The 26,384-nt window shown below is 37.2% G+C and overlaps 1 protein-coding gene across 2 annotated transcripts; it reads left to right on the top strand.

The window, feature by feature from the left end:
* The first annotated feature begins 17,905 nt into the window (after positions 1-17,905).
* LOC110195792 (uncharacterized) lies at positions 17,906-23,111 on the top strand. 2 transcript variants are annotated; one of them, XM_020968698.2, is made up of 2 exons: positions 17,906-18,156; positions 20,085-23,111. In XM_020968698.2, the coding sequence occupies exon 2, from the start codon at positions 20,099-20,101 to the stop codon at positions 21,293-21,295; it is 1,197 nt and encodes a 398-aa protein (XP_020824357.1). In that variant the 5' UTR covers positions 17,906-18,156; positions 20,085-20,098; the 3' UTR covers positions 21,296-23,111. The 2 variants fall into 2 exon arrangements, with proteins under 2 accessions (XP_020824357.1, XP_020824358.1); XM_020968699.2 differs by having other exon boundaries at positions 17,906-18,075.
* The last annotated feature ends 3,273 nt before the right edge of the window (positions 23,112-26,384 follow it).

Below are 26,384 nucleotides of genomic sequence, written 5' to 3' on the forward strand. Positions count from 1 at the left end.
CTGGCCCTGTAGTTGCTGGCAGAGGAAGGGGGTGTTTTTAGTTCACTCAGAGAGAAAAGATTAATTCAGGTTTTTGGCCCTTATTGGATCACAATTGATCTTAAATGGTTTTCATGGTAGAACACATTAAAAAATATTCGGAGGGACTAGAGCTGGACAGGAGCTAGGTCTAAGTCTGCATTTTGCCAGGGTAACCATTGAACTCTTAGCATGTCCTAACCAGAATTCATTCACTTTCTTGCTAAACCCACACCTCCTCCAGACTATTTCACTTTAAGGCACCACTCTCAAGGCATCCAGGTTCTCGACCTAAAAGTCGTCCTTTGCCCTTTGCAGTCAGAAGTCCTGACTTCAAATCATTTGATTATAAATCCAAGTTTTTTCCTCTTCCTATATTTTTATATATATATAACTTCGAGTAAATCACTTAACTTCTAGGGGATTACAGGATGACCTTTCAGGTTCCCAGTGGTTCTGAAACCATGAAACTTCCTCTTGCCTCAATAACTAATCAGTTGCCAAGAATCTGGTCTGGTTCTCTCCTCATTCCACCTCCATATTATGTCTTGAACAGGTCCTTGAATATCTTCAATCCAACTCTCACCTGGAATATTGCAATATCCTCCTAATTGGACTACTTATGTGCAAACTCTTCTCTTCAATCCATCTAACACATAGCTGCCAAATCAGAATTTCTTTTTCTTTCTTTCTTTCTTTCTTCCTTCCTTCCTTCCTTCCTTCCTTCCTTCCTTCCTTCCTTTCTTTTTCTTTCTTTCTTTCTTTCTTTCTTTCTTTCTTTCTTTCTTTCTTTCTTTCTTTCTTTCTTTCTTCTTTCTTTCTTTCTTTCTTTCTTTCTTTCTTTCTTTCTTTCTTTCTTTCTTTCTTTCTTTCGACCGCATTTGAACTCAGGACCTCCTAGGCCACTGCTCACTCTAGCCACTGCACCATCTACCTGCCCCCAAATCAATATTTCTAAAGCACTAGTCCTTCTATTCTGAAAATCTCAAGTGGCTTCCATTTGCTTCAGATAAAATGCAAACTGCTTTGCCTGGCATTTGAAAATCTCCGCAATCTGGGGGCAGCTAGGTGGAGCACCGGCCCTGAAGTTAGGAGGACCTGAGTTCAAATCCAGCCTCAGACCAAATACTTGTCACTTACTAGCTGTGTGACCCTGGGCAAGTCACTTAACCCCAATTGCCTAAAAAAAAAATCTCCACAATCTGGCCTCCAATCTTATTTCATATTGTTCCCCTTCCCACTTTGTAATCCTAATCTAATTGACTTCTAATCCAATGTAACTGATTAATTCTAATCAAACTGGCCTGCTTGCTGCTCACCAAACTTGTGACTCTGTTGTACCTTCTATGCCTTTGCAAAAGCTGACTGCTATGCCTGCACTATACAGTACTTCCTTTCTCTCCTCTTTCTGAACCCTTAGCTTTCTATAATGCTCAGCTCAGCTGCCATCTCTTGTACAAAGCATTTCCTGAAATTTTCAGTTGTAAGTAACCTCTTATTCCTCAAACTATTTTGTATGTACTAAATATATATTCTATCAGGAGAATGTTGTCATTGAGGGTAGGCACTGTTTCAGAGATTTTACGATCTTTTGTATTCCAGCCCTTTAAATAATGGCTTGCACATATCATATGCTTAATAAATATTTGAACCCATTGAATTGAAACAGGTTGAATCATAAAGTTACCAGACCAGATTCTCATGGTTTATCGAGGTCCTCTCATATTGGACTGTCATTCTTTTCACTAATTGTTGAAACACAGAATTGAACCAGGGACCTTTGTCCCTTTGTCAACTTTGCGGAGAATAACAATAGTCAAATAGTCCCTGATGACTACTGGACTTTTCTACCCTAGGCTCCTCTGCTTCAGAATTTATTTCAAAATCTCCATACCAAAATGTTGTAGAATATCAGCCAAAGCAGGATGGGGGTGGGAGTGAGTGGGAGAACAAGCCTGATGAATCACATTCATGGATTTATGGGGAGTGGGAGTGGGATTCCCCTCACTATCCCCAAGCAGATTGGGTGTGAGAGGAATTAGGATTGAAAGACATAGGAAAGTTTAGGAAATGTGGGTGGAGCTAGAAATGAGATGAATCTTGGAAAGCCTAAGGAGAAGTAAAAGAAAAAAGATGATCAACCAGGTGAGGCTAGTGAATTTGGGATGGAATTCATGTAAAGGAGAAAAAAAAAAAGAAACAGAAAGAAGGAAGAGCCTAGGCAGAGTAAAGCACAAAATGTGCAGAGGAATGCTCAGAGAGCAAATTGGAAAGGGCAAGAAATTGGAAATCAGAATTAAGATAGTTCTGGACTTCAGACTCGAAAAATTATACTTTTCACATATTGTCTTGTCAGCTAAGATAGCATCTATTCATAATCGCTGCCTTTGAAAAGGAAAAAAATGAGTGTGTTAGAAGATGTTCTCACTCAAAGAGTCAATGATGGAGTAAAGGGCCATTGAGAATTTTGATGAACTCTCTCATGGACATCATTGACAAACTTTTTTTTTTTTTAACAAAGGGTAGGTCAAGAATCTGCTGCCTAAACAAATCAAGTCAGTGTGCCTTTTGGTCATTTCAGCTATGGTGGGAAATTTGAAAAGTCTCATTATCTCATCGGGGTTAAGAGTTTAGAACCTCTTCCATTCATTTATTTAATAAATATGTAATGCGTAATCTTAATTTAAAAAAAAAAATCGGCTGCCGAGACTTCCAGTGTTAAGATGGTGGAGTGAGGAAGGAACCCTCTGAAATTCTCAAATTCCCCTCCAAACAACTAGAAGGCTACCTCAGAATTGATCTAGGAGCAGGGAAGCAGCTGACCAGCCCAGAAGGAAAGGTCAGTCTCACTGGAGTGGGAAGGGATCGAGGTCCAACAGCAGCAGGCATCACAGCAGGGGGCCTGCAGCAAGGCAGTCCACCAGTGGCCCCACTCCTGCAAACCAGCAGCCCCTATGCAAATGAGCAGTCTGTACAGAGCAATGAGGCCCCACCCCCAGCACAAGCCACCAGCAAGGCCTTAACCCCATTGCTGAACAGCAGTGAAGCCAGCGTTGAGGCTGGCCAACAGTGAGACCCTGCTGCTAGGACCTACCAGCAGAGAAACCCTGCTTCCATAGCAACCCAACAGCAGAGTTCCACCCCTGGAGCAGGCCAGCAGCTAAAGCCAACAACCAAGGCCAACAGGGAGGTCCCACTCCCCAATGCAAGCCAAAAGGGAAGCCTGCCCTCCAGGAAAAGCAGACAGCTAAGCCCTGAATGAAGCCCAGTGAAAGCCAGCAGTAAGACCGAGGCCCAGCAAAAAAGCTTGGGACAGTGCCCAACTTTCACATAAAAACACTAAGTCACCAAAAAAGGCAGAAAAAATGAGCAAAAAATGAAAATAAAAACAAAACAACAACAACAAAAAAAGAATTTGACCATAGAAAGTTACTGTGGTGATAGGGAAGATCAAGGCATAAACTTAGAAAAGCACAATAGTGTCAAAATTACTATATGTGAAGCCTCAAAGAAAAATGTAATTTGTTCTCAACCAAGTAAGAGAAGTAGAAGAAAAATTGGGGAAAGACATGAGAATAATGCAAGAGAATCATTAAAAAAAGAGTCAATGGCATAGGAAAAGATATAAAAAAATTTACCAAGGAAAATAACTCCCTAAAAATAGTATTGGCCAAATGGAAAAGGAAGTACAAAAACTCATTGAAGAAAATAATTCCTTAAAAATTAAAATTGAAAAAGTAAAAACTAATGAGTGTATGAAACATCAAGAAATAAGACAAAAGCAGAAAAGTTTAAAAAAATAGAAGAAAGAAAATGTGAAATTTCTCTTTAGAAAAACAACTGACCTAGAAAATAGATCCAGGAGACATAGTATAAGAATTGTTGGACTTCCTGAAGGCAATGATTTAAAAAAAAAAAAAGCCTAGACAACATTTTTCAAGAAATTATCAAAGAAAACTGCCCTGATATACTAAAACCAGAGAGCAAAATTGAAATTGAAAGAATCCACCAATCATCTCCTGAAAGACATCCCAAAATGAAAACTCCCAGGGACATCATAGCCAAATTCCAGAGCTCACAGATCAAGGAGAAAGTATTGCAAGCAGCCAAAAAGAAACAATTCAAATATCGTGAAGCTACAGCCAAGATTACACAAGATTTTACAGCTTCCACATTAAAGAACCAGAAGGCTTAGAATATGATATATCAAAAGGCAAAGTAGTTAGGATTACAACCAAGAATCACCTACCCAATAAAATTGAATATAATCTTTCAGGGAAAATAAATTGAAATTTAATGAAATAGAGGACTTTCCAGCATTTCTAATTAAAAGACCACAGTTGAATAAAGAATTTGACCTCCAAATACAAGACTTAAGGGAAACATAAAAAGGTAAAAAAGAAACAGGAAAGAGAATATCCAATAAGGTTAAATTGTTTATATTTCCATATGGCAAGATAAAATCACTATAAGAGCAATTAGAAGGGATGTATTTAGACAGAGGGTGTGGATTTAAGGTGACTTTGGTGGGATGATACCCCAAACAACAAAATAAAGGGGTGAGAAAGAAAATTGCACTGTAAGGAGGAGAGGGGAGGTTGAATGGGGCAAATTATACCACATAAAAGAAGCATGAAAGAGCTATTATAATGGAGAGGAAGAGAGGAGGTGGGGGGTAGTGGGCAAAGCTAAATCTCACTCTCATCAAAATTGGCTCAAAGAATGAATAACATACACATTCAGTTGGATATAGAAATCTATCTTACCCTATAAGGAAGTAAAAAAGGACAGAGATAATGGAAGAGGGAGGATGGAACAGATAAAAGGGAGGTTATATTGAAGAAGGCAGTGATCAGAAATAAAACACTTGTGAGGAGGAGAAGGGTGAGGGTATAAGAGAACGAGAGAGGAATGAATAAACAAGCGAAAAATAGCATGGAAGGAAATACACAGTTATTATAACTATAAATGTGAATGGGATGAACTCACCCATAAAATGGAAGTGGATTGCAGAATGGATTCAAAACCAGAATCCTACAATCTGTTGTTTACAAGAAACACATCTGAAGCAGAGAGAAACACACAGGGTAAAGGTAAGGGGCTGGAGCTGAATCTATTATGCTTCAGCTGAAGCAAAGAAAGGAGGAATAGACAAAGCAAAAGCAAAAATAGATCTAATTAAAAGAGGTAAAGAAGAGAACTATATCTTGCTGAAAGGTGCCATAAACAATGAAGTCACAGCAATACTAGACATATATACACTAAATGGTATAGCATCTAGGTTTTTGAAGAAGTTCAGTGAGTTACAAAAGGAAATATATAATAAAACAATATTAGTGGGGTACCTCAACTTTCCCCTCTCAGAACTAGATAAATCTAACCAAAAAAATAAACAAGAAAGAAGTTAAGGATGTGAATAAAAATTTGGAAAAGTTAGATATGATAGATCTCTGGAGAAAATTTAATGGGAATAGAAAGGAATATACCTTTTCTCAGCAGGACATAGCAACAACAAAGAAATTGACCATGCATTAGGACATAAAAACCTTAAAACCAAATGCAGAAAAGCAGAAACAGTAAATACATCCTTTTCATTACATTCTATAATGGACAATGGAAAGACAGATTTAAAATTAATTGGAAATTAAATAATCTAATCCTAAAAAACAAGTGGGTCAAAGAACAAATCACAGAAACAATCTGTAATTTCATTAAAGAAAATGACAACAATGAGACAACATCCCAAAATTAATGCTAAATGGTAATAAGTATCAAATATACCATAAATGGTACTAAATGTTACTAAGTACCAGCCAAAGAGGTACTTAGGGGAAAATTCATATCTCTAACTGCTTACATCAATAAAATAGAGAAAAAACAGATCAATGAATTGGACATGCAAGTAAAAAAAATTAGAAAAAGAACAAATTAAAAATTTCCAATTAAATACCAAATCAGAAATCCTGAAAATCAAAGGAAAGAGTAATAAAATGGAAAGTAAGAAAACCATTGAACTAATAAATAAAACTGGAAGCTGGTTTCATGAAAAAACCAATAAAACTGATAAACCATTGGTTAATTTGATTTGAAAAAGGAAAGAAGAAAATCAGATTACTAGTATCAAAAAACAAAGAGGTGAACTCATCACCAATGAAGAGAAAATTAAGGCAATTGTTAGGAGCTATATTGACCAATTACATGCCAATAAATTTGACAATCTACATGAAATCAATGAATATCTACAAAAATATAAATTACCCAGATGAACAGAAGAAGAAATAAAATACTTAAAAACCCCAATCTTAGAAAAAGAAATTGAACAAGCCATCAATGAACTTCCTAAGAAAAAATCCCCAGAACCAGATGGATTCACAAGCGATTTCTACCAAACATTTAAAGAACAGTTAATCCCAGCACTACATAAACTATTTGGGGAAACAGGCAAAGAAGGAGTCCTTACTAAATTCCTCTTATGACACAAATATGGTGCTGATACCCAAACCAGGAAGAGCCAAAACAGAGAAAGAAAATTATAGACCAATTTCCTAACAAATATTGATGCAAAAATTTTAAATGAAACACTAGCAAAACAATTATAGCAATATATAACAATTCATACCAGGAATGCAGGGGGGCTCAATATTATGAAAAGTATTAGCATAATTGACTATATTAATAACAAAACCAACAGAAATCATATGATTATTTCAATGGATGCAGAAAAAGCCTTTGACAAAATACAGCACCCATTCCTATTAAAAACACTAGAGAGGATAGGACTAAATGGAGCTTACTTTAAAATGATAAGTAATATTTATCTAAAACCATAAGCAAGCATTATCTGTAAGGGAGATAATCTAGAAGCCTTCCCAATACAATCAGGGGTGAAACAAGGAAGCCCATTATCACCGCTATTATTTAATATTATACTAGAAATGTTAACTATAGCAATAAGAGAAAAAAAAGAAATTAAAGGAATTAAAATAGCTAATGAGGGGACAAAACTATCACTCTTTGCAGATGATATGATGTTATACTTAGAAGATCTAGAGAATCAATTAAAAACCTACTTGAAATTATTAACAATTTTAGCAGTTGCAGGATACAAAATAAACCCACATAAATCATCAGCATTTCTATATATTACCAACAAATCCAGCAGTAAGAGATAGAAAGAGAAATTTCCTTTAAAATAACTGTAGATAATATAAAATTTATTTGGGAGTCTATCTGCCAAGACAAACCCAGGAACTATATGAACACAACTATAAAACACTTTTTGCACAAATAGTCAGATCTAAACAATTGGAAAAATATTAATTGCTCAGGGTAGGCCTAGCCAATATAATAAAAATGACAATTCTACCTAAATTAATCTGTTTTTTCAGTGCCGTACCAATCAAATTATCAAAAAATATTTTATGGAGCTAGAAAAATAGTAACAAAATTCATCTGGAAGAACAAAAGCTCAAGGATATCAAGGGAATCAATGAAAAAAAATGTGAAAAAATGTGGTCTAGCCATACCAGATTGCAAATTATATTATAAAGTGATAATTATCAAAATGATCTGGTACTGGCTAAGAAATAGAGTGGTAGATTAGTGGAATAGATAGGTACAAATTATATTATAGTAAATGACCTAGTATATGATAAACCCAAAGATCCAAGCTTTTGAACAAAAACTCATTTGACAAAAACTGCTGGGGAAACTGGAAAGTAGTATGGCAGAAACTAGGTGTAGACCAACATCTCACACTGTGCCAAGATAAGGTGAAAATGGGTACATGATTTACACATAAAGTGTGTTGCCGTAAGCAAATTAAGAGAGCATGGAATAGTTTATCAGGTTTATGGATAAGGAAAGAATTTAGGACCAAAGAAGATATAAAGAGCATTATAAAATGTAAAGTAGATAATTTTGATTATATAAAATTTAAAAAGTTTTACACAAACAAAACCAATGCAACCAAAATGATAAGGAAAGCAGAAAACTGGCGTGGGAGGTGGTTTACAAGTATCTCTGATCTCAAATACATAGAGAACAGAGTCAAATTTCTAAAAATACAAGTCATTCCCAATTGATAAATGGTCAAAGGATTTGAACAGGCAGTTTTCAGACAAAGAAATCAAAGCTATCTATAGTTATATGAAAAAAATGCTCTAAATCACTATTGATCAGAAAAATGCAAATTAAAACAACTCTGAGGAGCTATTATGACAAAAAAGAAAAATGCTGGATGTTGGAGTGGGTATGTGAAAACTGGGACACTAATGCAATGTTGGTGGAGTTCTGCACTGATCCAACTATTCTGGAGAACAATTTGGAACTATGCCCAAAGGGCTATAAAACTGTGCATACCCTTCAATCCAGCAATACTATTGCTAGGTCTATATCCCAAAGACATTCAAAAAAAGGAGAAAGGATCTATTTATACAAAAATATTTATAACAGCTCTTTATATGGTGGCTAAGAATTAGAAATCAAAGGGATATTCATCAATTGGGGAGTGGCTAAACAACCTGTGGTATATGATTGTAATGGAATATTATTGTGCTATAAGAAATGACAAGCAAGATGATTTCAGAAAAAACTGGAAAGACTTACATGAACAATAATTAGGAATTATTTTGCCCAACTATATGCCAACAAATTTGACAATCTTAGTGAAATGGATACATATTTACAAAAATATAAATTGCTCAGATTAACAGAAGAGGAAGTAAAATACTTAAATAACCCCATCTCAGAAAAAGAAATTGAACAAGCCATTGATGAACTCCCTAGGAAAAAATCTCCAGGGCCAGATGGATTTACATGCGAATTCTATCAAACATTTAAAGAACAATTAATTCCAATACTATATAGACTATTTGGGAAAATAGGTGAAGAAGGAGTCTTACCAAATTCTTTTTATGATACAAATATGGTGTTGATACCTAAACCAGGAAGAGTCAAAATAGAGAAAGAAAATTATAGACCAATTTCTCTAATGAATATAGATGCAAAAATTTTAAACAAAATATTAGCAAGTAGATTACAGCAACTTATCACAAGAATAATACACTATGACCAGGTAGGATTTATACCAGGAATGCAGGGTTGGTTCAATATTAGGAAAACTATCAGTCATTGAGCATATCAACACAAAACCAACAGAAACCACATGATCATCTCAATAGATGCAGAAAAAGCTTTTGATAAAATACAACACCCATTCCTATTAAAAACACTAGAAAGCATAGGTATAAATGGAGTCTTCCTTAAAATAATAAATAGCTATATCTAAAACCTTCAGCAAGCATTATATGTAATGGGGACAGGCTAGAAGCATTTCCAATAAGATGGGGTGAAACAAGGATGTCCATTATCACCACTGTTATTCAATATTGTACTGGAAACCTTAGCTTTAGCAATAAGAGAAGAAAAAGAAATTGAAGGCATTAGAATAGGCAAAGAAGAAACAAAGCTATCACTCTTTGCAGATGACATGATGATATACTTAGAGAATCCTAGAGAATCAAGTAAAAAACTACTTGAAATAATAAACAACTTTAGCAAAGTTGCAGGCTATAAAATAAACCCACATAAATCATCAGCATTTCTATATATTACCAACAAAGCCCAACAGCAAGAGATAGAAAGAGAAATCCCATTTAAACTTACTGTAGACATTATAAAATATTTAGGAGTCTACCTCCCAAAACAAACCCAGGAACTCTATGAACACAATTACAAAACACTTTTCACACAAATAAAATCAGATCTAAATAATTGGAAAAACATCAGTTGCTCATGGGTAGGCCGAGCTAATATAATAAAAATGACAATCCTACCTAAGCTAATTTACTTATTCAGTGCCATACCAATCAAACTACCAAAAAATTATTTTATAGAGTTAGAAAAAATAATAACAAGATTCATTTGGAAAAACAAAAGGTCCAGAATATCAAAGGAACTAATGAAAAGAAATGCAGGGGAAGGTGGCCTAGCAATTCCAGATCTTAAATTGTATTATAAAGCAGCAATCATCAAAACTGCTTGGTACTGGCTAAGAAATAGGGAGGTGGATCAGTGGAATAGGTTAAATATGCAAGACACAGTAGTCAATGACTATAGTAATCTATTATTTGATAAACCCAAAGACCCCAGCTTCTGGGATAAGAACCCACTCTTTGAAAAAAACTGCTGGGAAAACTGGAAAAGAGTATGGCAGAAACTAGGCATAGACCCAAATCTCACACCATATACCAAAATAAAGTCAAAATGGGTTCATGACTTAGATATAAAGGCTGATACCATAAGTAAACTGGGAGAACAAGGAATAGTTTACCTATCAGATCTATGGAGAACAGAAGAATTCATGACCAAACAGGAGATAGAGAACATTATGAAAAGCAAAATGGATAATTTTGATTACATTAAATTGAAAAGTTTTTGCACAAACAAAGCCAATGCAACTAAGATTAGAAGGAAGGTAGAAAATTGGGAAAGAATTTTTACAACCAGTCTCTCTGATAAAGGCCTCATTTCTAAAATATATAGAGAATTAGGACAAATTTATAAGAACACAAGCCATTCCCCAATTGATAAATGGTCAAAGGATATGAACAGACAGTTCTCAGATGAAGAAATTAAAGCCATCTATAGTCATATGAAAAAATGCTCTAAATCGTTATTGATTAGAGAAATGCAAATCAAAACAACTCTGAGGTACCACATCACACCTATCAGATTGGCCAACATGACAAAACAGGAAAATGATAAATGTTGGAGAAGATGTGGGAAAATTGGAACACTGATACATTGTTGGTGGAGTTGTGAAATGATCCAACCATTTTGGAGAACAATTTGGAACTATGCCCAAAGGGCTACAAAAATGTGCATACCCTTTGATCCAGCAATAGCACTTCTAGGGCTATATCCCAAAGAGATCAAACAAATGGGAAAAGGACCCACATGTACAAAAATATACATAGCAGCTCTTTTTGTGGTGGCAAAGAATTGGAAATTGAGAGGATGCCCATTAATTGGGGAATGGCTGAGCAAGTTGTGGTATATGAATGTAATGGAATACTATTGTGCTATAAGAAATGATGAACAGGCTGACTTCAGAAAAATCTGGAAAGACTTATATGGTCTGATGCTAAGTGAAGTGAGCAGAACCAAGAGGACTTTGTGCACAATAACAGCCATGTTATGCAATGACTAAGATTGTTAAACTGAACCTTTCTCAGCATTGTGAAGATCTAAGACATCTCCAGAGGCCTCGGGATGGAAAATGCTGTTCACATCCAAAGGAAGAACTATGGAAGTAGAATTGCTATCACTTATTTTTACCTTCTGTTGAGTTTTGTTTCACCTTTCTGATGGTTCCTCCTATTGGTTTTAATTTTTACTTACAACTTCACTAATGTGAAAATATGTTGAATGGGTATGTAAATGTAAAGCCTATATCAGATTGTGTGCTGTCTTGGGGAGGGTGGGGGGGAGAAAAAGGGAGAAAAATTTTCAACTCAAAAGCATATGGAAAAAATAAAAATTTTTAAAAAAACAGAAGAAAAAGAAAGATTTACATGAACAGATGCATAGTGCAGTGAACAGAACCAGGAGAATATTGTACACAGTAACAGCAACATTGTGTGATGAAGAATTGTGAATGACTTAGCTATTCTCAGCAATACAACGATCCAAGACAATCCCAAAGGACTAATGATGAAGCATGCTGTCTGAGAAAGAACTGATATTGATTGAATACAGACTGAAGAATGCTATTTTTCGCCTTCTTTCTTTTTTCTTTTATTAGAATCTTCTTGTACAACATGAATAATATGGAAATGTTTTACCTAATTGCACCTATCTGATTATTTACCATCTCAGGGAGGGGAGAGAGGAAGGAGAGAGGGAGGGATAGAATATGGAACTCAAAACTTGAAATAAAAATGTTTTTAAAAATTGAGAAAAAATCAGCTGCCAACAGATTTGTGCTTGCTGAATTTCCATAGATATGTAACCAAACTGTAATGTATTTATATTTTGTCATTTGGCTCCAGGATTTCAAGGAACAGAGACAGAGCCATCCACTCAGTTGAATTGCAGGTTTATTGTTTTGTTCCTTTGTTGTTTCAGTTGTGTCTGACTTTTCATGACGCCATTTGGGGTTTTCTTGGCAAGAGATACTGGAATGGTTTGCCATTTTCTTCTCCAGCTCATTTTATAGATGAGGAAAGTAAGGCAAACTTAGTTAACTGCCCAGGGTCATGCAGCTAGTGTCTGAGGCCAGATTTGAACTCAGGAAGATGAGTCTTCCTGATTCCAGGCGAGGTACTCTATCCACTATGCTAGGTAGCTGCCCACAGGTTTATTGTTATGATAGCATAAAAACTGATCTGGTGGACAAAAAATACTGAAGATACATGTTCCTCAAATGTTTTATAGATTTCAGATGTCTGGTTCTTATTCTTAGCTCAAACATTTCACAACTGTATTTGGAGAAAAAAATACATACGTGCATAAAGATTAAATAACAATACAAGACTTGGATTATAATACAAGAGATATCACAAGACTGAAAAAGGAAAAGGTTTAAGACGAAAGCAAGTTTGTTACATGTTCAGCTGGACTTCCATAGTGGAAGGGGAGACAGCCTGTGGTGGTGGTAGTGGAGGGAATGGGTTGAGAGAAATGGGAATAAGGGAGCAGTCAGTGGAGGATGGAGAGGAAATCCAGGGAGTCAGAATTTCCTCACTCTTGTCTCCCTGGCAGCTTTCTGTATGCATATACCCACTTTCTCTACAGATACTGAATACTTTAGTGGTTGAATGTGACCCAGGTTAGATGTAGGTTTTGACATATTTATTATTTATATATTTGCTTAAATATATGAGTACTTGTAATATTATTTTTTGTTGTTGTTAAGGAAATATGATGTTTAAGATCTGAAAGTGTCATTGCAATGAGTGGCTGGTTAGAAACTCATTGGTGGGAGCTTCAGAGCTAGAGGAGTAAATATTTCCCTTCAACAAAGTTACCCTGAGAATATGAGTATAATGTAACCATACGTAGTGGTGCTTTTCTGAGAGACTAGACCAGATAGCATAAGAGCAAGTTAGAGTGAGCCGTCCAATGCAGCCAGTAATCAGGTGTCCACGTGCCCAGGTGAGAGCTACCAGTGGGAGTAGCTACCTCATAACCCCTTGCCTATGATATTAAAAAGATGATTAATGAATGGTGAAAAAAAAAGGAAGTGGAGATTACAAAGAGCCAGCATAGCTTCACCAAGAATAGGCTGCTCCAGACTAAATTCACTTGCTTCTTTTTTGAGACAGTTACATTTCTGATCAGGAGAGTGGCTGTTGACGTACTTTGATTTTGTCAAAGTCTCTGATACTATTCTTGTGGAAAATATGGAGAGATGTGCAGTAGATGATAGCATAATTGTAAGGATTCAGGATTGGCTAAATGGCCAGACCAAGGGAGATTTAGCCTGAAGAAGAGGAGGCTTTGCTGGCACAATGTCTGTCTTCAGATATTTGAAAAGTGGACACATGGAAGAAGCATTGAACATATTCTGTTTGGTCCCAGAAGGCACAACTATGAGTTGTGTAGTAATGTACAAGTGGCAAAGAGGCAAATTAAGCTTGAAAAATCTTCCGCAGAGCAAGTCTGGCCTGCCTTGGAAGAAGTAGTCCTCCCTTCTTGGAGGTATCCAAGTCAATGTTGGATAACCATTTGTCAGGAAGGTTGTAGAAGGGATTCTTGTTCAGGAACAGGTTGGATTAGATGGCTTTTGGGGTCTCTGCTGTGATTTTTCATGCTTCTGCTAATGCAGCCTAAGACTACATTAGCTTTTTTGGTTGCCAAATCACATTGTTGGCTATCTTATCAAGCAGTATGGTGTAGAACAATTTTGTTGTTGTTCATTTCAATCCTGTCTGACTCTTCTAGACTCCAATTGGGGTTTTCTTGGCAAAGATACTAGAATGGTTCACCATTTCCTTCTCCAACTTATTTTACAGAGGAGGAACTGAAGACAGATTTGAACTCAGGAAGACAGTCTTCCTGACTCCAGGCCCAGCACTCTATCTGCTGTGCCACCTACCTACCGCAATGATATAGTACAAGTGATACCACTAATTAGCTGTATTGGGAGCAGCTAGGTGGTGCCATATTGCACAGAGGCCTGAAGTCAGAAAGACTCATCTTCCTGAATTCAAATCCAGCCTCAGACATTTACTAGCTTTGTGACCCTGGGCAAGTCACTTAACCCTGTTTGCTTCACTTCCTTGCCTGTAAAATGATCTGGAAAAGGAAATGGCAAACTACTCCAGTATCTCTATCAAGAAAACCCAGATGGAGTTACAAAAAGTTGGATACGACTGAAAAAAGACTGAACAACAAAAATTAACTGTATTTTGAATAAGTTACTGAAACTCTTCAAACCTCAGTTTCCTCTGGTATAAAATAGTGATAATAATACTTGTACTACCTACCTCACAATTTTGTTCTAAGGAAAATGCTTTGCTCATAATCAGAGCAATCACAGTAGGGTGACCAGCCAAACTTTTAGAGGGTGCTAATTAACACTCATTTACTTCAACAATTGGAAACCACAGAGTTTAGCACAAGAATAATGAGTAAAATAGAGAGGTAGTAGATGGTGTGCTTCCTTCCCCTGACAGCTCTACCTTAGCTGAGCTCTTTCCTGATCCAACCCCATAGCCCTTTAACGGCAGACGTTCAGCTGCTGTGGGGGTGATGATATGGGGCCTCTTTTCCCTTTCTTCTGCCAAGAGGGCTGTGTCTCAGGGCCTCTTCCCCATGGGACTTTATGTCCTGAGGCCTGAGGCCTGAGATCTCCCCTTAGGGTTCCTCTCTTAACTCCTGTCCAGCTTAACTCAAAAAGTTGATTTGAAGACATGTTGCTTTCTCTGAGCATGTACTGTGCTTTCCCTGGGTTCCCAGAATGGCTATGGGATTGAGAGCTAGAAGGAAATCTTAAAGCTCATCCAGTTGAATGCTATTATTTACAGATGAGAAAAGACTCTCAGAGCTTTACCTTTAAAGAAGAACTTTAAGTTCTATATAAATATTAGTTATTATTATTGTTGTTGGTACTGAAATCTTGTTATGCCTTGTCTTTGGCATTCTTCTGGCCTACTAATCTAGTAACTCCATCAAGAAAGGAAATTTGTTTAGACTGGTATGACCTGTTCTTGACGAATGCAAGCTGGATTTTTGCATAGGAATGCGTTGAGCTTGGGTGTGGTGGAGTTTCAAACCCTATGGCGTCATTCCCATCCACCTCTTCCAGGATTTCAAACAGTCCTCGATGGTATGCTGGCCTATGATTTATGCACCCCTATGCCTCTTGGTGATCATGTTTCCCTTTCATTTTTTTTTTATGCAATTGGGGTTAAGTGACTTGCCCAGGGTCACATAGCTAGTAAGTGTCAAGTGTTTGGTCTGAGGCCAAATTTGAACTCAGGTTCTCCTGACTTCAGGGCTGGTGCTCTATCCCCTGCACCACCTAGCTGCCCCTATGTTTTGTTTTGTTTTAAACGAGGCAATGGGGTGAAGTGACTTGCCCAGGGTCACAGAGCTACTAAGTGTCAGGTGTCTGAGGCCAGATTTGAACTCAGGCCTTCTCGAATCCAGGGCTGGTGCTCTATCCACTGCGCCATCTAGCTGCCCGAAGTTGGGATTTTCTTGGGAAAGATACTGGAGTGGCTTGCCATTTCCTTCTCTAGCTCATTTTACAGGTGAGGAAACTGAAGCAAACAGGGTTAAGTGACTTGACCAGTTCACATAGCTAGTAAGTGCCTGAGATTGGATTTGAGCTCAGAACTTCTTGTTTCCAGGCCTAGGTCTCTATCCACTGCATTACCTCGCTAGCTACCCCAGGAGACTTCTATGTAATGAAACTCTGGACTCGATCTTCCAATCCTAACTAATACTGCCTGTCAGGTCCTGAGAGTGAAGTTACTACATCTTCACCTTAGAGTGTGCCCCTGAGGGACAGTGGCATTTTAAGGCTATTCGTTCAAGCCCTTGTTCTGCTATATTCCCCTCAATGTCATTTGACCAGTTAATTTCTCCCTTATATAATATAGTCAGTGATTAGCACTCCAATGTAATTTTAACCAACTGATATCTCCTTGGCATCATATTGATAAACAATGTCAATTAATTTTTACAAAGGGATTTTTATTGTGAAGATACAGCAAAGCCAAAAATACAAAACCCTCCAGATCTGGGAGCACCCTCTCCTCTTTCCCCCCGTCCCTGGGAGGAGTGCAGCCAAGCTTAAAGTGATTGCTACAAAAACTTTCCTCCCAACAAGTTCACTTCTGGAGTTAGCATAGCTCCCTTGCTTGCTAAAAATGGCATCTCAGTCACCAGCTGGATCAGTTGCTGGGCCAGGTCAAGCAGGTCCTCTTCACTTTGCAGTTTCTGGACCTCTGGCTACTCTTCTGACTTTTTAAAGTTCATGACGTCCTAGGTTATGTCACCTGTGCTTAGTATAAGACTAAAACACCACAGACAAAAAAGCTGGGAGACCCAACAGTCTGACCTCCCCGCTGGAAATTCACTAGGGAAGGACAGAGGTTGAGTTCCTCCATGGAAACGTTGGGTATACATGCTTAGTTCTGGCTCAGCAGCCGATTAAAAGATTTTTCTTCACCACACAGTGAGAAGCCATGAAACAGTCACAGACCAATTCATGCCCCAAAGTGGAGGGCAGAGCCTTCCATTTTGCATGCTCAGAAGCAGGCTCACCAAGCCCTCCATGGGAGCTGGCAGAGTACACTGAACATACTCCAGGGACAGGGCCCCTGGTGTCCAGTTCCCCACTACATATAGGTTGAAGAAGCCATTTGTATTTTTGTCCTGGATTCTTTTCACTTTGTATAGATGTTCATGGCGGAAAAACAGGGTTTAAATAACAATACTGACTTTAAAATAATTTTCAAGAATTGGGTAAGAAGTCAGATCAAACTGGAATATACTTAGCAATATATTCTTTATTTTTTCTTTTATATTTAACCCAAACCAGTGATCCTTTATGCTGTGATAATAAACAGAGTACTAATAATTATGCTTGCTTTTCAAAAACATGAAGTAGAAAGCAGTATCTATTTCACAACATATGGGTCAATCTGTTAGCAGGATGTTAAAATATCTTATTTTGCTTGTAATTAATTATACTTCTTTAAAATTAACTTCTTTTTAATTTTTTTTTAGGCAATTGGGGTTAAATGACTTGCCCAGAGTCACACAGCTATTAAGTGTCAAGTGTTTGGTCAAGGTCAGACTTGAACTCAGGTCCTCCTGACTTTAGGGCTGGTGCTTTATCCACTGCACCACCTAGCTGCCCATAATCTAACTTTTGTAAAATAGACTGTGCTGGAGGGAAAATTGGGTTAGGAATACTGCTGAATAATCAGGGTTTATTCACATAATTTCCATTCTCTTAAAGTTTTTTCTACAGTGAAATTTGTGTACACCTAAAATTATTTGAACCTTATTACTCAGATGCTAGTGGTTTGTTTTCAGGGTAGGGTATTATATTATGTGGCACTTTTAAAATACACCATGAGCAAAATACTAGTGAAAATTCCCAAAGTGTAATGCACTCGAGACTTCTTCCACTATCCAAAGAGAAATAAATAAAACAACTGTTGATTTGCTCTTGATAATACCTACTGTTTCTATTTTTTGTACATAATAAAGAGCAGAACCCAAGTCTTAGGTAATAACGACTGACTGTGTTGCAATGACGAACCTGCTGGTTTGGCTCCCACTTTGGTGCTCAGGTTGGCTTTGTGAAACAGGAAACTCTGGGCTGTCGAAACAGTGCAAGACTTCTGGTTGGATGAATCAGAATCATTACCTTTAAAATTGACTTCTGTTTTCTGGGTACTTCAATTTTCCAGTTGTTCTGGTTTTCTAAGTGAATTCTGCCAAAAAAAAAAAAGATAGCAGCAAAGGCTTGGGAAAATTACGATGTCTGAGATCCACTCATCAACTAACCAAAGGAACTGAAAGAAATTTCAGGTGAATATTGACAGTTTGCTGTGGGCAAATTTCAGTGAACAGAAATTTTCTGAAGTTGTAACAGACCTATGTAACACTGAGGTAAGTCACACTTAAACTTTAAAGGAAGTAAATATATAGATTTGTGAATCATCTTCATAGAGATGATAATTAAATTAATGAATGCTGATGAAGTTACCAAGAGAGTACGGCAGATAGAGAAGAGACCTGAGAAGAGGGCTTATGACAGAATACAGATCCTCTGTGCCTTTGGCTCTCTAGACATTACTTTAGTTGTTGCAAGTAGAGGAATTCAGTAGTTCATTTGTAATCATTCATCAATCAATAAGCATTTATTAAATGCCTACTGTGTGCCAGGAACTGTGCTAAATGTTGGAGATACAAAGAATGGCAAAACATAGTCCCTAGTTTCAAGGAATTTGCATTCTAACCAAGGTAGCTGGGTTCCAGTTTTTTAAAATCACCTTCCAAAGGAAACCAAGAGTCTACTTGGGCAATATATTTTTAAAAAGGTTCAAATTTTTTGACTTATTCTTGCTTTCCTGTAATTTTGCTTTTATTTACCAATCTACAGAATTGCAAATTCCAGATCTGGTAAATAAAAGAAGTCTGGAAGAAATTTAAAGAGAAAAGCAAGTATATAGATCTGTGAATCATCTGCTTAGAGACAATAATTAAATCCATGGCTACCTATGAGGTTACCAAGAGAGTACTGTTTATGGTGAAGAGAGAAAAAAAGAGGGGGCCTAGGACAGAATACAGATCCTGTCTGCCTTTTTCTGTCTGAACATGAAACTTAAAAATTAGTCCCATGGCACCTAATGCTTCATTTTTCACTTATAAAGCACAAAATGCTTTATTTTTAAATAATTATTTCTTTTATTTAGTTATCTCAAAGCACTTTATGGCTGTAAATTCTTACTCCGTACTTTTACTGACTGCGTTTTCATGGACTCCAATTATATTGAATAATGTCACTTTGGAATGGGAAGAGATCTTAGAGATTATCAACCATACTGGAATTAGTTTCTAACCTATGGGTAGCCAGAGCTGAATAAAGCAGACTAGAGACAGGAGAGTCAGGAATCAAAGACAAGTTTAATTTCAAAGTGAGGAAAACATTTGCAAGCAGAAGTTCTTCTGAGAAGGAGGGCTTATGGCTTATGGCAGGGGTAGGGTTTTTATGCATGAAAACCACAAAAGGCAGGACTATAATATAGTCATTCTTAGGTCTTGAGTAAACAGTTTCCGTGGTTGGCATTTTTGGGGACAATACAGGCATTCTTGGGTCCTGTGGGAACTGTCTCTAAGTTATTAGAATCACTGAGCCTTGTGATCCTCTCAGGTCAGGGTTGGTGAACCTTGTGATCATTCAGTGGGGTACAGAACCAGAGTTAGTGTGGCGGGAGCAGGAGTGAAGTGCTTGGTTTGGTTCACTTAGCATGCCAGGAGATTTGATTGATCACTTTCTGCTGCAGCATGTGGGCTGCAGTGGGCCAGCTCCCCTGGGATCCTATGGGAAATAGAGATCAAAGCAATGCGAAAATTATGTGATTTTGCCAGAGGGTGAGATCAGCCAGAGAGTGAGAGCAAAGGATTGTTGTTATGCCAAGCTCAGGGTACTGCTTGCTTGCTGGACCGTAGCTCTGGAAAACAGCGTATCTCCTAATATCTTGACAAGATCACATAGACCACCACCAGTTCATTTAACAGATGAGGAAATGGAGGTCCAAAGAAATTACGTGACCCGTCCAAGATCACCCAGCTAGTTAGTGGTAAAATCAAGACTACAACCTCAATTTCACCAATTCCCAATTCTCATTCCAATCCAATGCAACCCAAGAAACACCCACTATGTGCAAGGGAGCTACAAGGTGCTAAAAGACAAAATGGAAAACACTCCTAAGTCTCATGCAGCTTATGTTGTATTGGGGAGAATCTATTCTGGCTACGATTATCCAGAGAGAATAACAACAAATTAATTTGTTTTCCCTCCTCTTTCCAAACAGCACAGGTTGTAAAGATGATCTGGGGATTGTTTTTGCTGCTCTTTGGAAATGCTCTCGCCCAGTTTAGCTGCCCCCAGAACTGCCTCTGCCATCTTTTGCTGACAGATTGTCGCTTTGCCAACCTCTCTGATATTCCCCAGGGAATAGCTCCAGAAACAGAGACACTCTTTCTGAATGAGAATCACTTAACTCAAGTTCCACCTGGAGTCCTTCTGCCCTTTGTCAACCTAACTTTTCTTGGCTTGTCCTACAACAAACTCTCCTTGCAGAATGATACCTTCAATGATATCAGCAAAAACATCCTTGCTCTGGATCTCGCTGGCAACAATTTGACAGACCTTCCACCTGCCTTGTTTCAAAATACAAAACAACTTGTTTGGCTAAACTTGGCTGAAAACAGACTGAGTGTGCTCAGTGGAAAGATCTTTGCCTCCTTGGAAAGACTTACTTACTTGGACCTCTCTCAAAACAGGCTACAGTTGACAGTAAATATATTCATGGGCCTTTCTCAGCTAAATACCTTAATGATGCCTGGTAATCATCTTGACTCAGTCCCTGCCGGAATTTTTGATCCTATTCCTAACCTGAAAATCCTTGATATTTCCAATAATGAAATAAGCAGTTTACCAGATAATTTGTTTGAAAACTTGACAAATCTTGATGACTTGCTCCTTGACAACAATAGTTTCAAGAAGATTCCATTTTCTGCATTCACTATCCTCTCTACCTTAAAACATTTCTCAATTTCTGGGAACAGGATCCAAAATATTCCTCCCCTCTCATTCATTGGCAATTCTAGCTTAAGGAGGCTTGATCTATCAAATAATTTAGTGTCTGACCTTCCCTTGAATTTCTTCTCAGTGTTAAAGCTGCTGGAATTTCTTAATCTTTCTGGAAATAATATAAATACTCTTCCAGGAGATATATTTGTAAATAACACTCAGCTTGCATTTCTGCATTTGGACAGAAACCAGTTTCACAACCTGCCCATTTTTTCCGGTCTTCAAAGACTGACAGAATTAACATTGTGTTGCAATGGTATAGAAAACCTGCCCAGAAACTTCACAGACAAAATGTATGAATTAGAAAGACTGGATCTCTCCAACAACAATATAACAGAGGCCAAAGGGCTGAATTCTGATGTAACACGAGTAATTTTGACTGGAAATCCAGTCTGTACAAACTCAGTGGTTTTCAAAACACATTGTTAAAAACCCAGACTATGGCAAGGCAAAAATAAAGGGGATGAGAATGGCTATGCTAATTAGGTATTTATTTTTGCTAACAAAAATAAAAGTTTAATGTATAATTATTTGTATCATGTTAGTAAACTCAGCAAGAGCAATGTCCAGGAGTATTATAGGTTTGGTGTTTGTATGACATAATTTAATTTCATTTTGCATCATGCCTTTCAAGCTTCTTTGCCACAAACATATCTATGTGTCCTGCAGTTCAATCAAACAAACATTTATTAAATGTCTACTACGTACAAGGTACTAGAGATAATAAAGACAAAAAAAAATTAAACAGTCTCAGCCCTGAAGAAACTTATATTTTAATAGGTTGGCCTGGGGCTGAATGGTGGAGGGGAATAAGCATTTATATAGCACCTTCTATGTGCCAAGTACTGTATTAAGTGCTTTTTACAAATATTATCTCATTTGACAACCCTTTGAGATGAAGGAAGTTTGTTGAGGAAAAGTTTGTTTGCTTAAGGACTTTTTATAAATATTATTTAATTTGATCTTCACAACAACTCTGGGAGATAGGTGCTATTATTATCCCCATTTTGCAGATGAGGAAACTGAAGTGAAGTGACATTCCCAGGATTACACAACTAGTAAGTGTCTGAAGCTGAATTTTAACTCAGGTTTTCCTGAATAAGTTGGATGGGGCAGCGATGTAGAGCAGTGGATAGAGTACTGGGCCTGGAATCAGGAAGATTATCTTCCTGAGTTCAAATCTGGCCACAAACACTAGCTGTGTGACCCTGGGCCAGTTACTTAAGCCTGTTTGCCTCAGCTTCCTCATCTGTAAAATGAGCTGGAGAAGGAAGTGGCAAACCATTTTAGTATCTTTGCCAAGAAAACCTCAAATGGGGGTCACAAAGAGTTGGACTCACCAGAACAATAGCAACAAAAACAAAATGGAGATAATAATAACACCTACCTTCCAGGGTCAAGTTCTTGTCACTACTACTGCAGCTGCTGCTACTACTAATACTGTTGCTGCGACTACTGCTGTTGCTATTGCTGTTGCTGCTTCTACTATTACTACTATTAGCTAACATTTACATAGTGCTTACTATGTGGTAGGCACTGTGCTAAGTGCTTTACAATTATTATCTCATTTTATTCTCACAACAACACTAGGAGGTAGGTGCTACTATCTCCATTGTGCAAATTCTAGCTGCCCCCATTAATAAATGTTTGTTTCCTCTCTCATCCTTTTTAAAGTTCTATTTTTGTGTAAGTTTTATAAGGTAAATATTTATTGGTATAGTAGTATACTTATACAATTTATAAATGAGTAAATATACATATATTGGGCTATGTACTAAGATGGAGATGCACAATCAAAAAAAGTTTGCGAACCACTATTAGAGGCGATTGAAGCCATTGAAGATTTTTTTGAGCGAGGGAGTGACACAGTCAGACCCCTTAGGTAAGAAGGTTATTGTGGCAACAGTGTAACAGATAGTGGGTATTGTGATCAGTGCCTGGTCATATTTAGCAATCACGACCCTGGAATTATGGTTGCCGCTCAGGTGCCCAGCCTGCCTGTCATACACACCACCCAACACCAGAAGGGAGACTCTTTCTTGTATGCCTCTAATACTGTTATCTGCCATTCTCTCCTTCGTTCCTATATGAATGTGGCTGCTTTTCTTTCCTTAGAGATTGGTATGGATTATCCAATCAAATCAAGAGATTGAAGCTTTCATACTGTTTCCTAATTACTGAAGAATCTATGTATAGGTAGAATAAATGTTTAATCAAATTAATAAAAACATAATGAAACGATCAATTGGGGTCAGCTTCCATTTTCATTAACCCATTCACATAACCACAAGCTTTAATCTCCCCTCCCCCCAAGCCACCGTATACCACCCAACTACCACACATTGATGAGAGGGAAAAGTTGTAGCCAGAAAGTTGGGCAATTCACTTATTCTCTTACCATAGGAGATACAGTGTCTAACACTGCAAGAAATAACATGTGAAGAATTCAGAGAAATGTGGGAAGAATTATATGAACTGATGAGGAATGAAGTATGTAAAATTAAGAAAAAAAATAAGCACCATATCTGCAACAATGTTAACAGAAAAAACAGTCAAAACAAAACTGAATGCTGGGTAATCATAATGGCCATGCTAGGCCCCAGAGAAAAGTTGAGATAATGTACCTCCTTCCCTTTATTGCATGGGTGGGGGACTATCAGTGTGGAATACTATATATACCGTCATTTGGGGATAACTTTTGAAAAAAAAATTTATTACAAAGAAAGGCTGTCTGGGTAGGAAATGGAAAAAAGGATATGATTGAAAATGAATGTGGTGTAAAAATAAAAGGCATTAATTTAAAAAATAGTTCAAGTCAGAAGTGAGGAATAGTAACAGTAATAGCTAACATTTATATAGTGCTTACTGAAGAAAGTTGATTCTAGGGCATTGTCAGCATAAGTGCAGAATTGGGGACAAATGCAAGAGATGTTATAAAGGTCAAATTGATAGTACGTGGCAGCTAACTGAACATGGCAGGTAAAGGAGACAGAAAGCTAACCCATAACTCTAAGGTTTCAAAACTAACTAATCAACAGAAAAAGGAAAGTTGGGAGTAGGGGCAAGAATAAGAGGAAAGATACCTGAAATTGAAAAGTTTTTGCACAAACAAAACCAATGTAGCCAAAATTAAAAGGAAAGCAGGAAACTGGGGGGGAAATTTTACAGCAATTTTCTCTGACAAAGGTTTCATTTCTCAAATAAATAGGAAACTGGGACAAATTTATGAAAAAAAAAGAGCCATTCCCCAGTTGATAAATGGTCAAAGGATATGAACAGGCAGTTTTCTAAAGAAGAAATCAAAGCTAGTAAATAGTCACAGAAAAAAAAATGCTCTTAATCATTATTGATTAGAGAAAGATAAATTAAAATAACTTTGAGATGCACCTCACATCTATTAGATTGGCTCACGTGACAGAAAAGGAAAATTATAAATTCTAGAGGGGATATGGGAAAATAGGTATACTAATGCACAGTTAGTGGAGTTGTGAATTGATCCAACCATTCTGGAGAACAATTTGGAACTAGGCCCCAAAATCTATAAAACTGTGCAAATCCTTTGACCCAGCTGTGACACCACTATGTCTGTATCCCTAAGAGATCAAAGAGAGAGAGAGAGAGAGAGAGAGAGAGAGAGAGAGAGAGAGAGAGAGAGAAAAGGACATATTTGTACAAAAATATTTATAGCAGCTCTTTTTATGGTGGCAAAGAATTGAAAATAGAGAGGATGCCCATCAATTGGTGAATGGCTGAACAAGTTGTGGTATGTAATTGTGATGGAATACTGTTGTGCCATAAGAAATGAGGAGCAGAATGCTTTCAGAAAAACCAGGAAGACTTATGTAAAGTGAAGTCAGAAGAACCAAGACAACATTGTATACAGTAACAGCAATATTGTAACAATGATCAGCTGTGACAGTCTTAACTACTCTGATCAAGATAATGATTTAAGACAATTTTAAAGGGCCTGTGATAAAAAATGATATTTGCCTACATAGAGAGAACTGATGAACTGAGTGCTGATTGAAGGATACTTTTTTCACTTTCTTTATGTTTCTTGCTTTTAATTGTATTTTTTTTTTTGCAACATGGCTAATATGGAAATATATTCTGCATCATTTTATGTGTATAATTGATATCATATTACTTGCCTTCTCAGTTGATGGGAGAGGGGTAGGACACAGGGAGAGAATTTGGAGCTCAAAATAAAAAAAGATTAATAATAAATAAATTTAAAACATTAATAAAAGAATGGGGAAAAGATAATTCACTTTTGAACATGTTGAGTTTGAGGGGCTAGGGGGAATATCTAGAAGGAATTATCCCTTGTGAAGTTGGCCATGTGGGATTGGAGTTCAGGGGAATTAGGGATTAGGAGACATTTAGATACAGCAAGGGCCAATATATTTTTTCCTTCCTCCTCCCTTTCTTTTTTGAATAATTAATGCAAATCAAATATATCTACCCCTCAGGTAGTGACTGGTGGTAACTGGAGTGAGTGGCCCCAGCCGAGAAGAGAGGAAAGGCCCACAGAATGAGAATGGGGGCAAGAGGAAAAGACAATTCAAGTTTTTGCCCTCATTGTATGAAGGGGAGATGACACCAAAATACCTGACTCTAGAGAATTGGTTCAGTTTGTCCTGAGAAGCTGATCTACTGTGTTACAGAGCAATTAAGATTATCAAGAATAGCAGCAGCTGGCATTCAAAGAGTTTTAAGGTTTGCACAGTACATATATTATCTCATTTCAACCTACTCATCCCTATGGCCATTCTACCATGTCTTTTGGAACTCCTGCTCTGTCCTCAGTGGATTCACTTACATCCTTAATATGTTCACCAAATACTCCTTCTGTTTCTTTACTTTAAATAACACCTAAATTTCCCCTAAAGACTACACATCCCTCGAAAACCTCTCTGTGGGAGGCCATTGCACCCACCACTTTATAGTAGTCAACCTATTTGCTGATTCCAGATCAATCCTTCACTTTCATCCTATCTCACAGGGTTGTTATAAGAATCAAATGAGATAATATTTGTAAAGTGCTTACCATAGTGCTTGGCACATAGTAGGTGCTTAATAAATGCTTATTCCCTTCCTAATCTCTTTGTCAGATTTACCACGTCTTTTAGGCTCTTTTCATGTGAAAATGGCAGGAAGAATTTTTTTGTCAATGGAAGAGAGAAGTATTAATTGTCAAAGAGTGTAAGGTATTGCCACTGTTATGGATGAACACTTTGGTTAGAAAAAGAATTTTGTTTTAATATAAACTGCTAAAAATATATGTATAAAGAATCACAGCTGTCAGATGGGAGTTTACACAGTTTTGGAGAGAAAATGATCTGTGGAATACATTTGAAGGCTCAGATTTCTTTGTTAGTAATATGGAGTAAAGCCTCACTTGTCTGGAAGCATTTAAATGTTATAGAGAGGCAGGGAAAGAGCTCTTATTTATTAAAAAAAAAAACTAAAGAAATGTGAATATAAAGAAACAGTTTCAAGGGCATAATAGAGATTG

The sequence above is a fragment of the Phascolarctos cinereus genome, unplaced genomic scaffold (genome assembly GCF_003287225.1).
Source record: "Phascolarctos cinereus isolate Bilbo 61053 unplaced genomic scaffold, phaCin_HiC Scaffold_4;HRSCAF=312, whole genome shotgun sequence".
In the NCBI taxonomy this organism is placed as follows: domain Eukaryota; kingdom Metazoa; phylum Chordata; class Mammalia; order Diprotodontia; family Phascolarctidae; genus Phascolarctos; species Phascolarctos cinereus.

What these genes read in the sequence shown, in the direction of transcription:
- LOC110195792 (XM_020968698.2), top strand. Translation starts at nt 20,099, where the DNA reads ATGATCTGGGGATTGTTTTTGCTGCTCTTTGGAAATGCTCTCGCCCAG.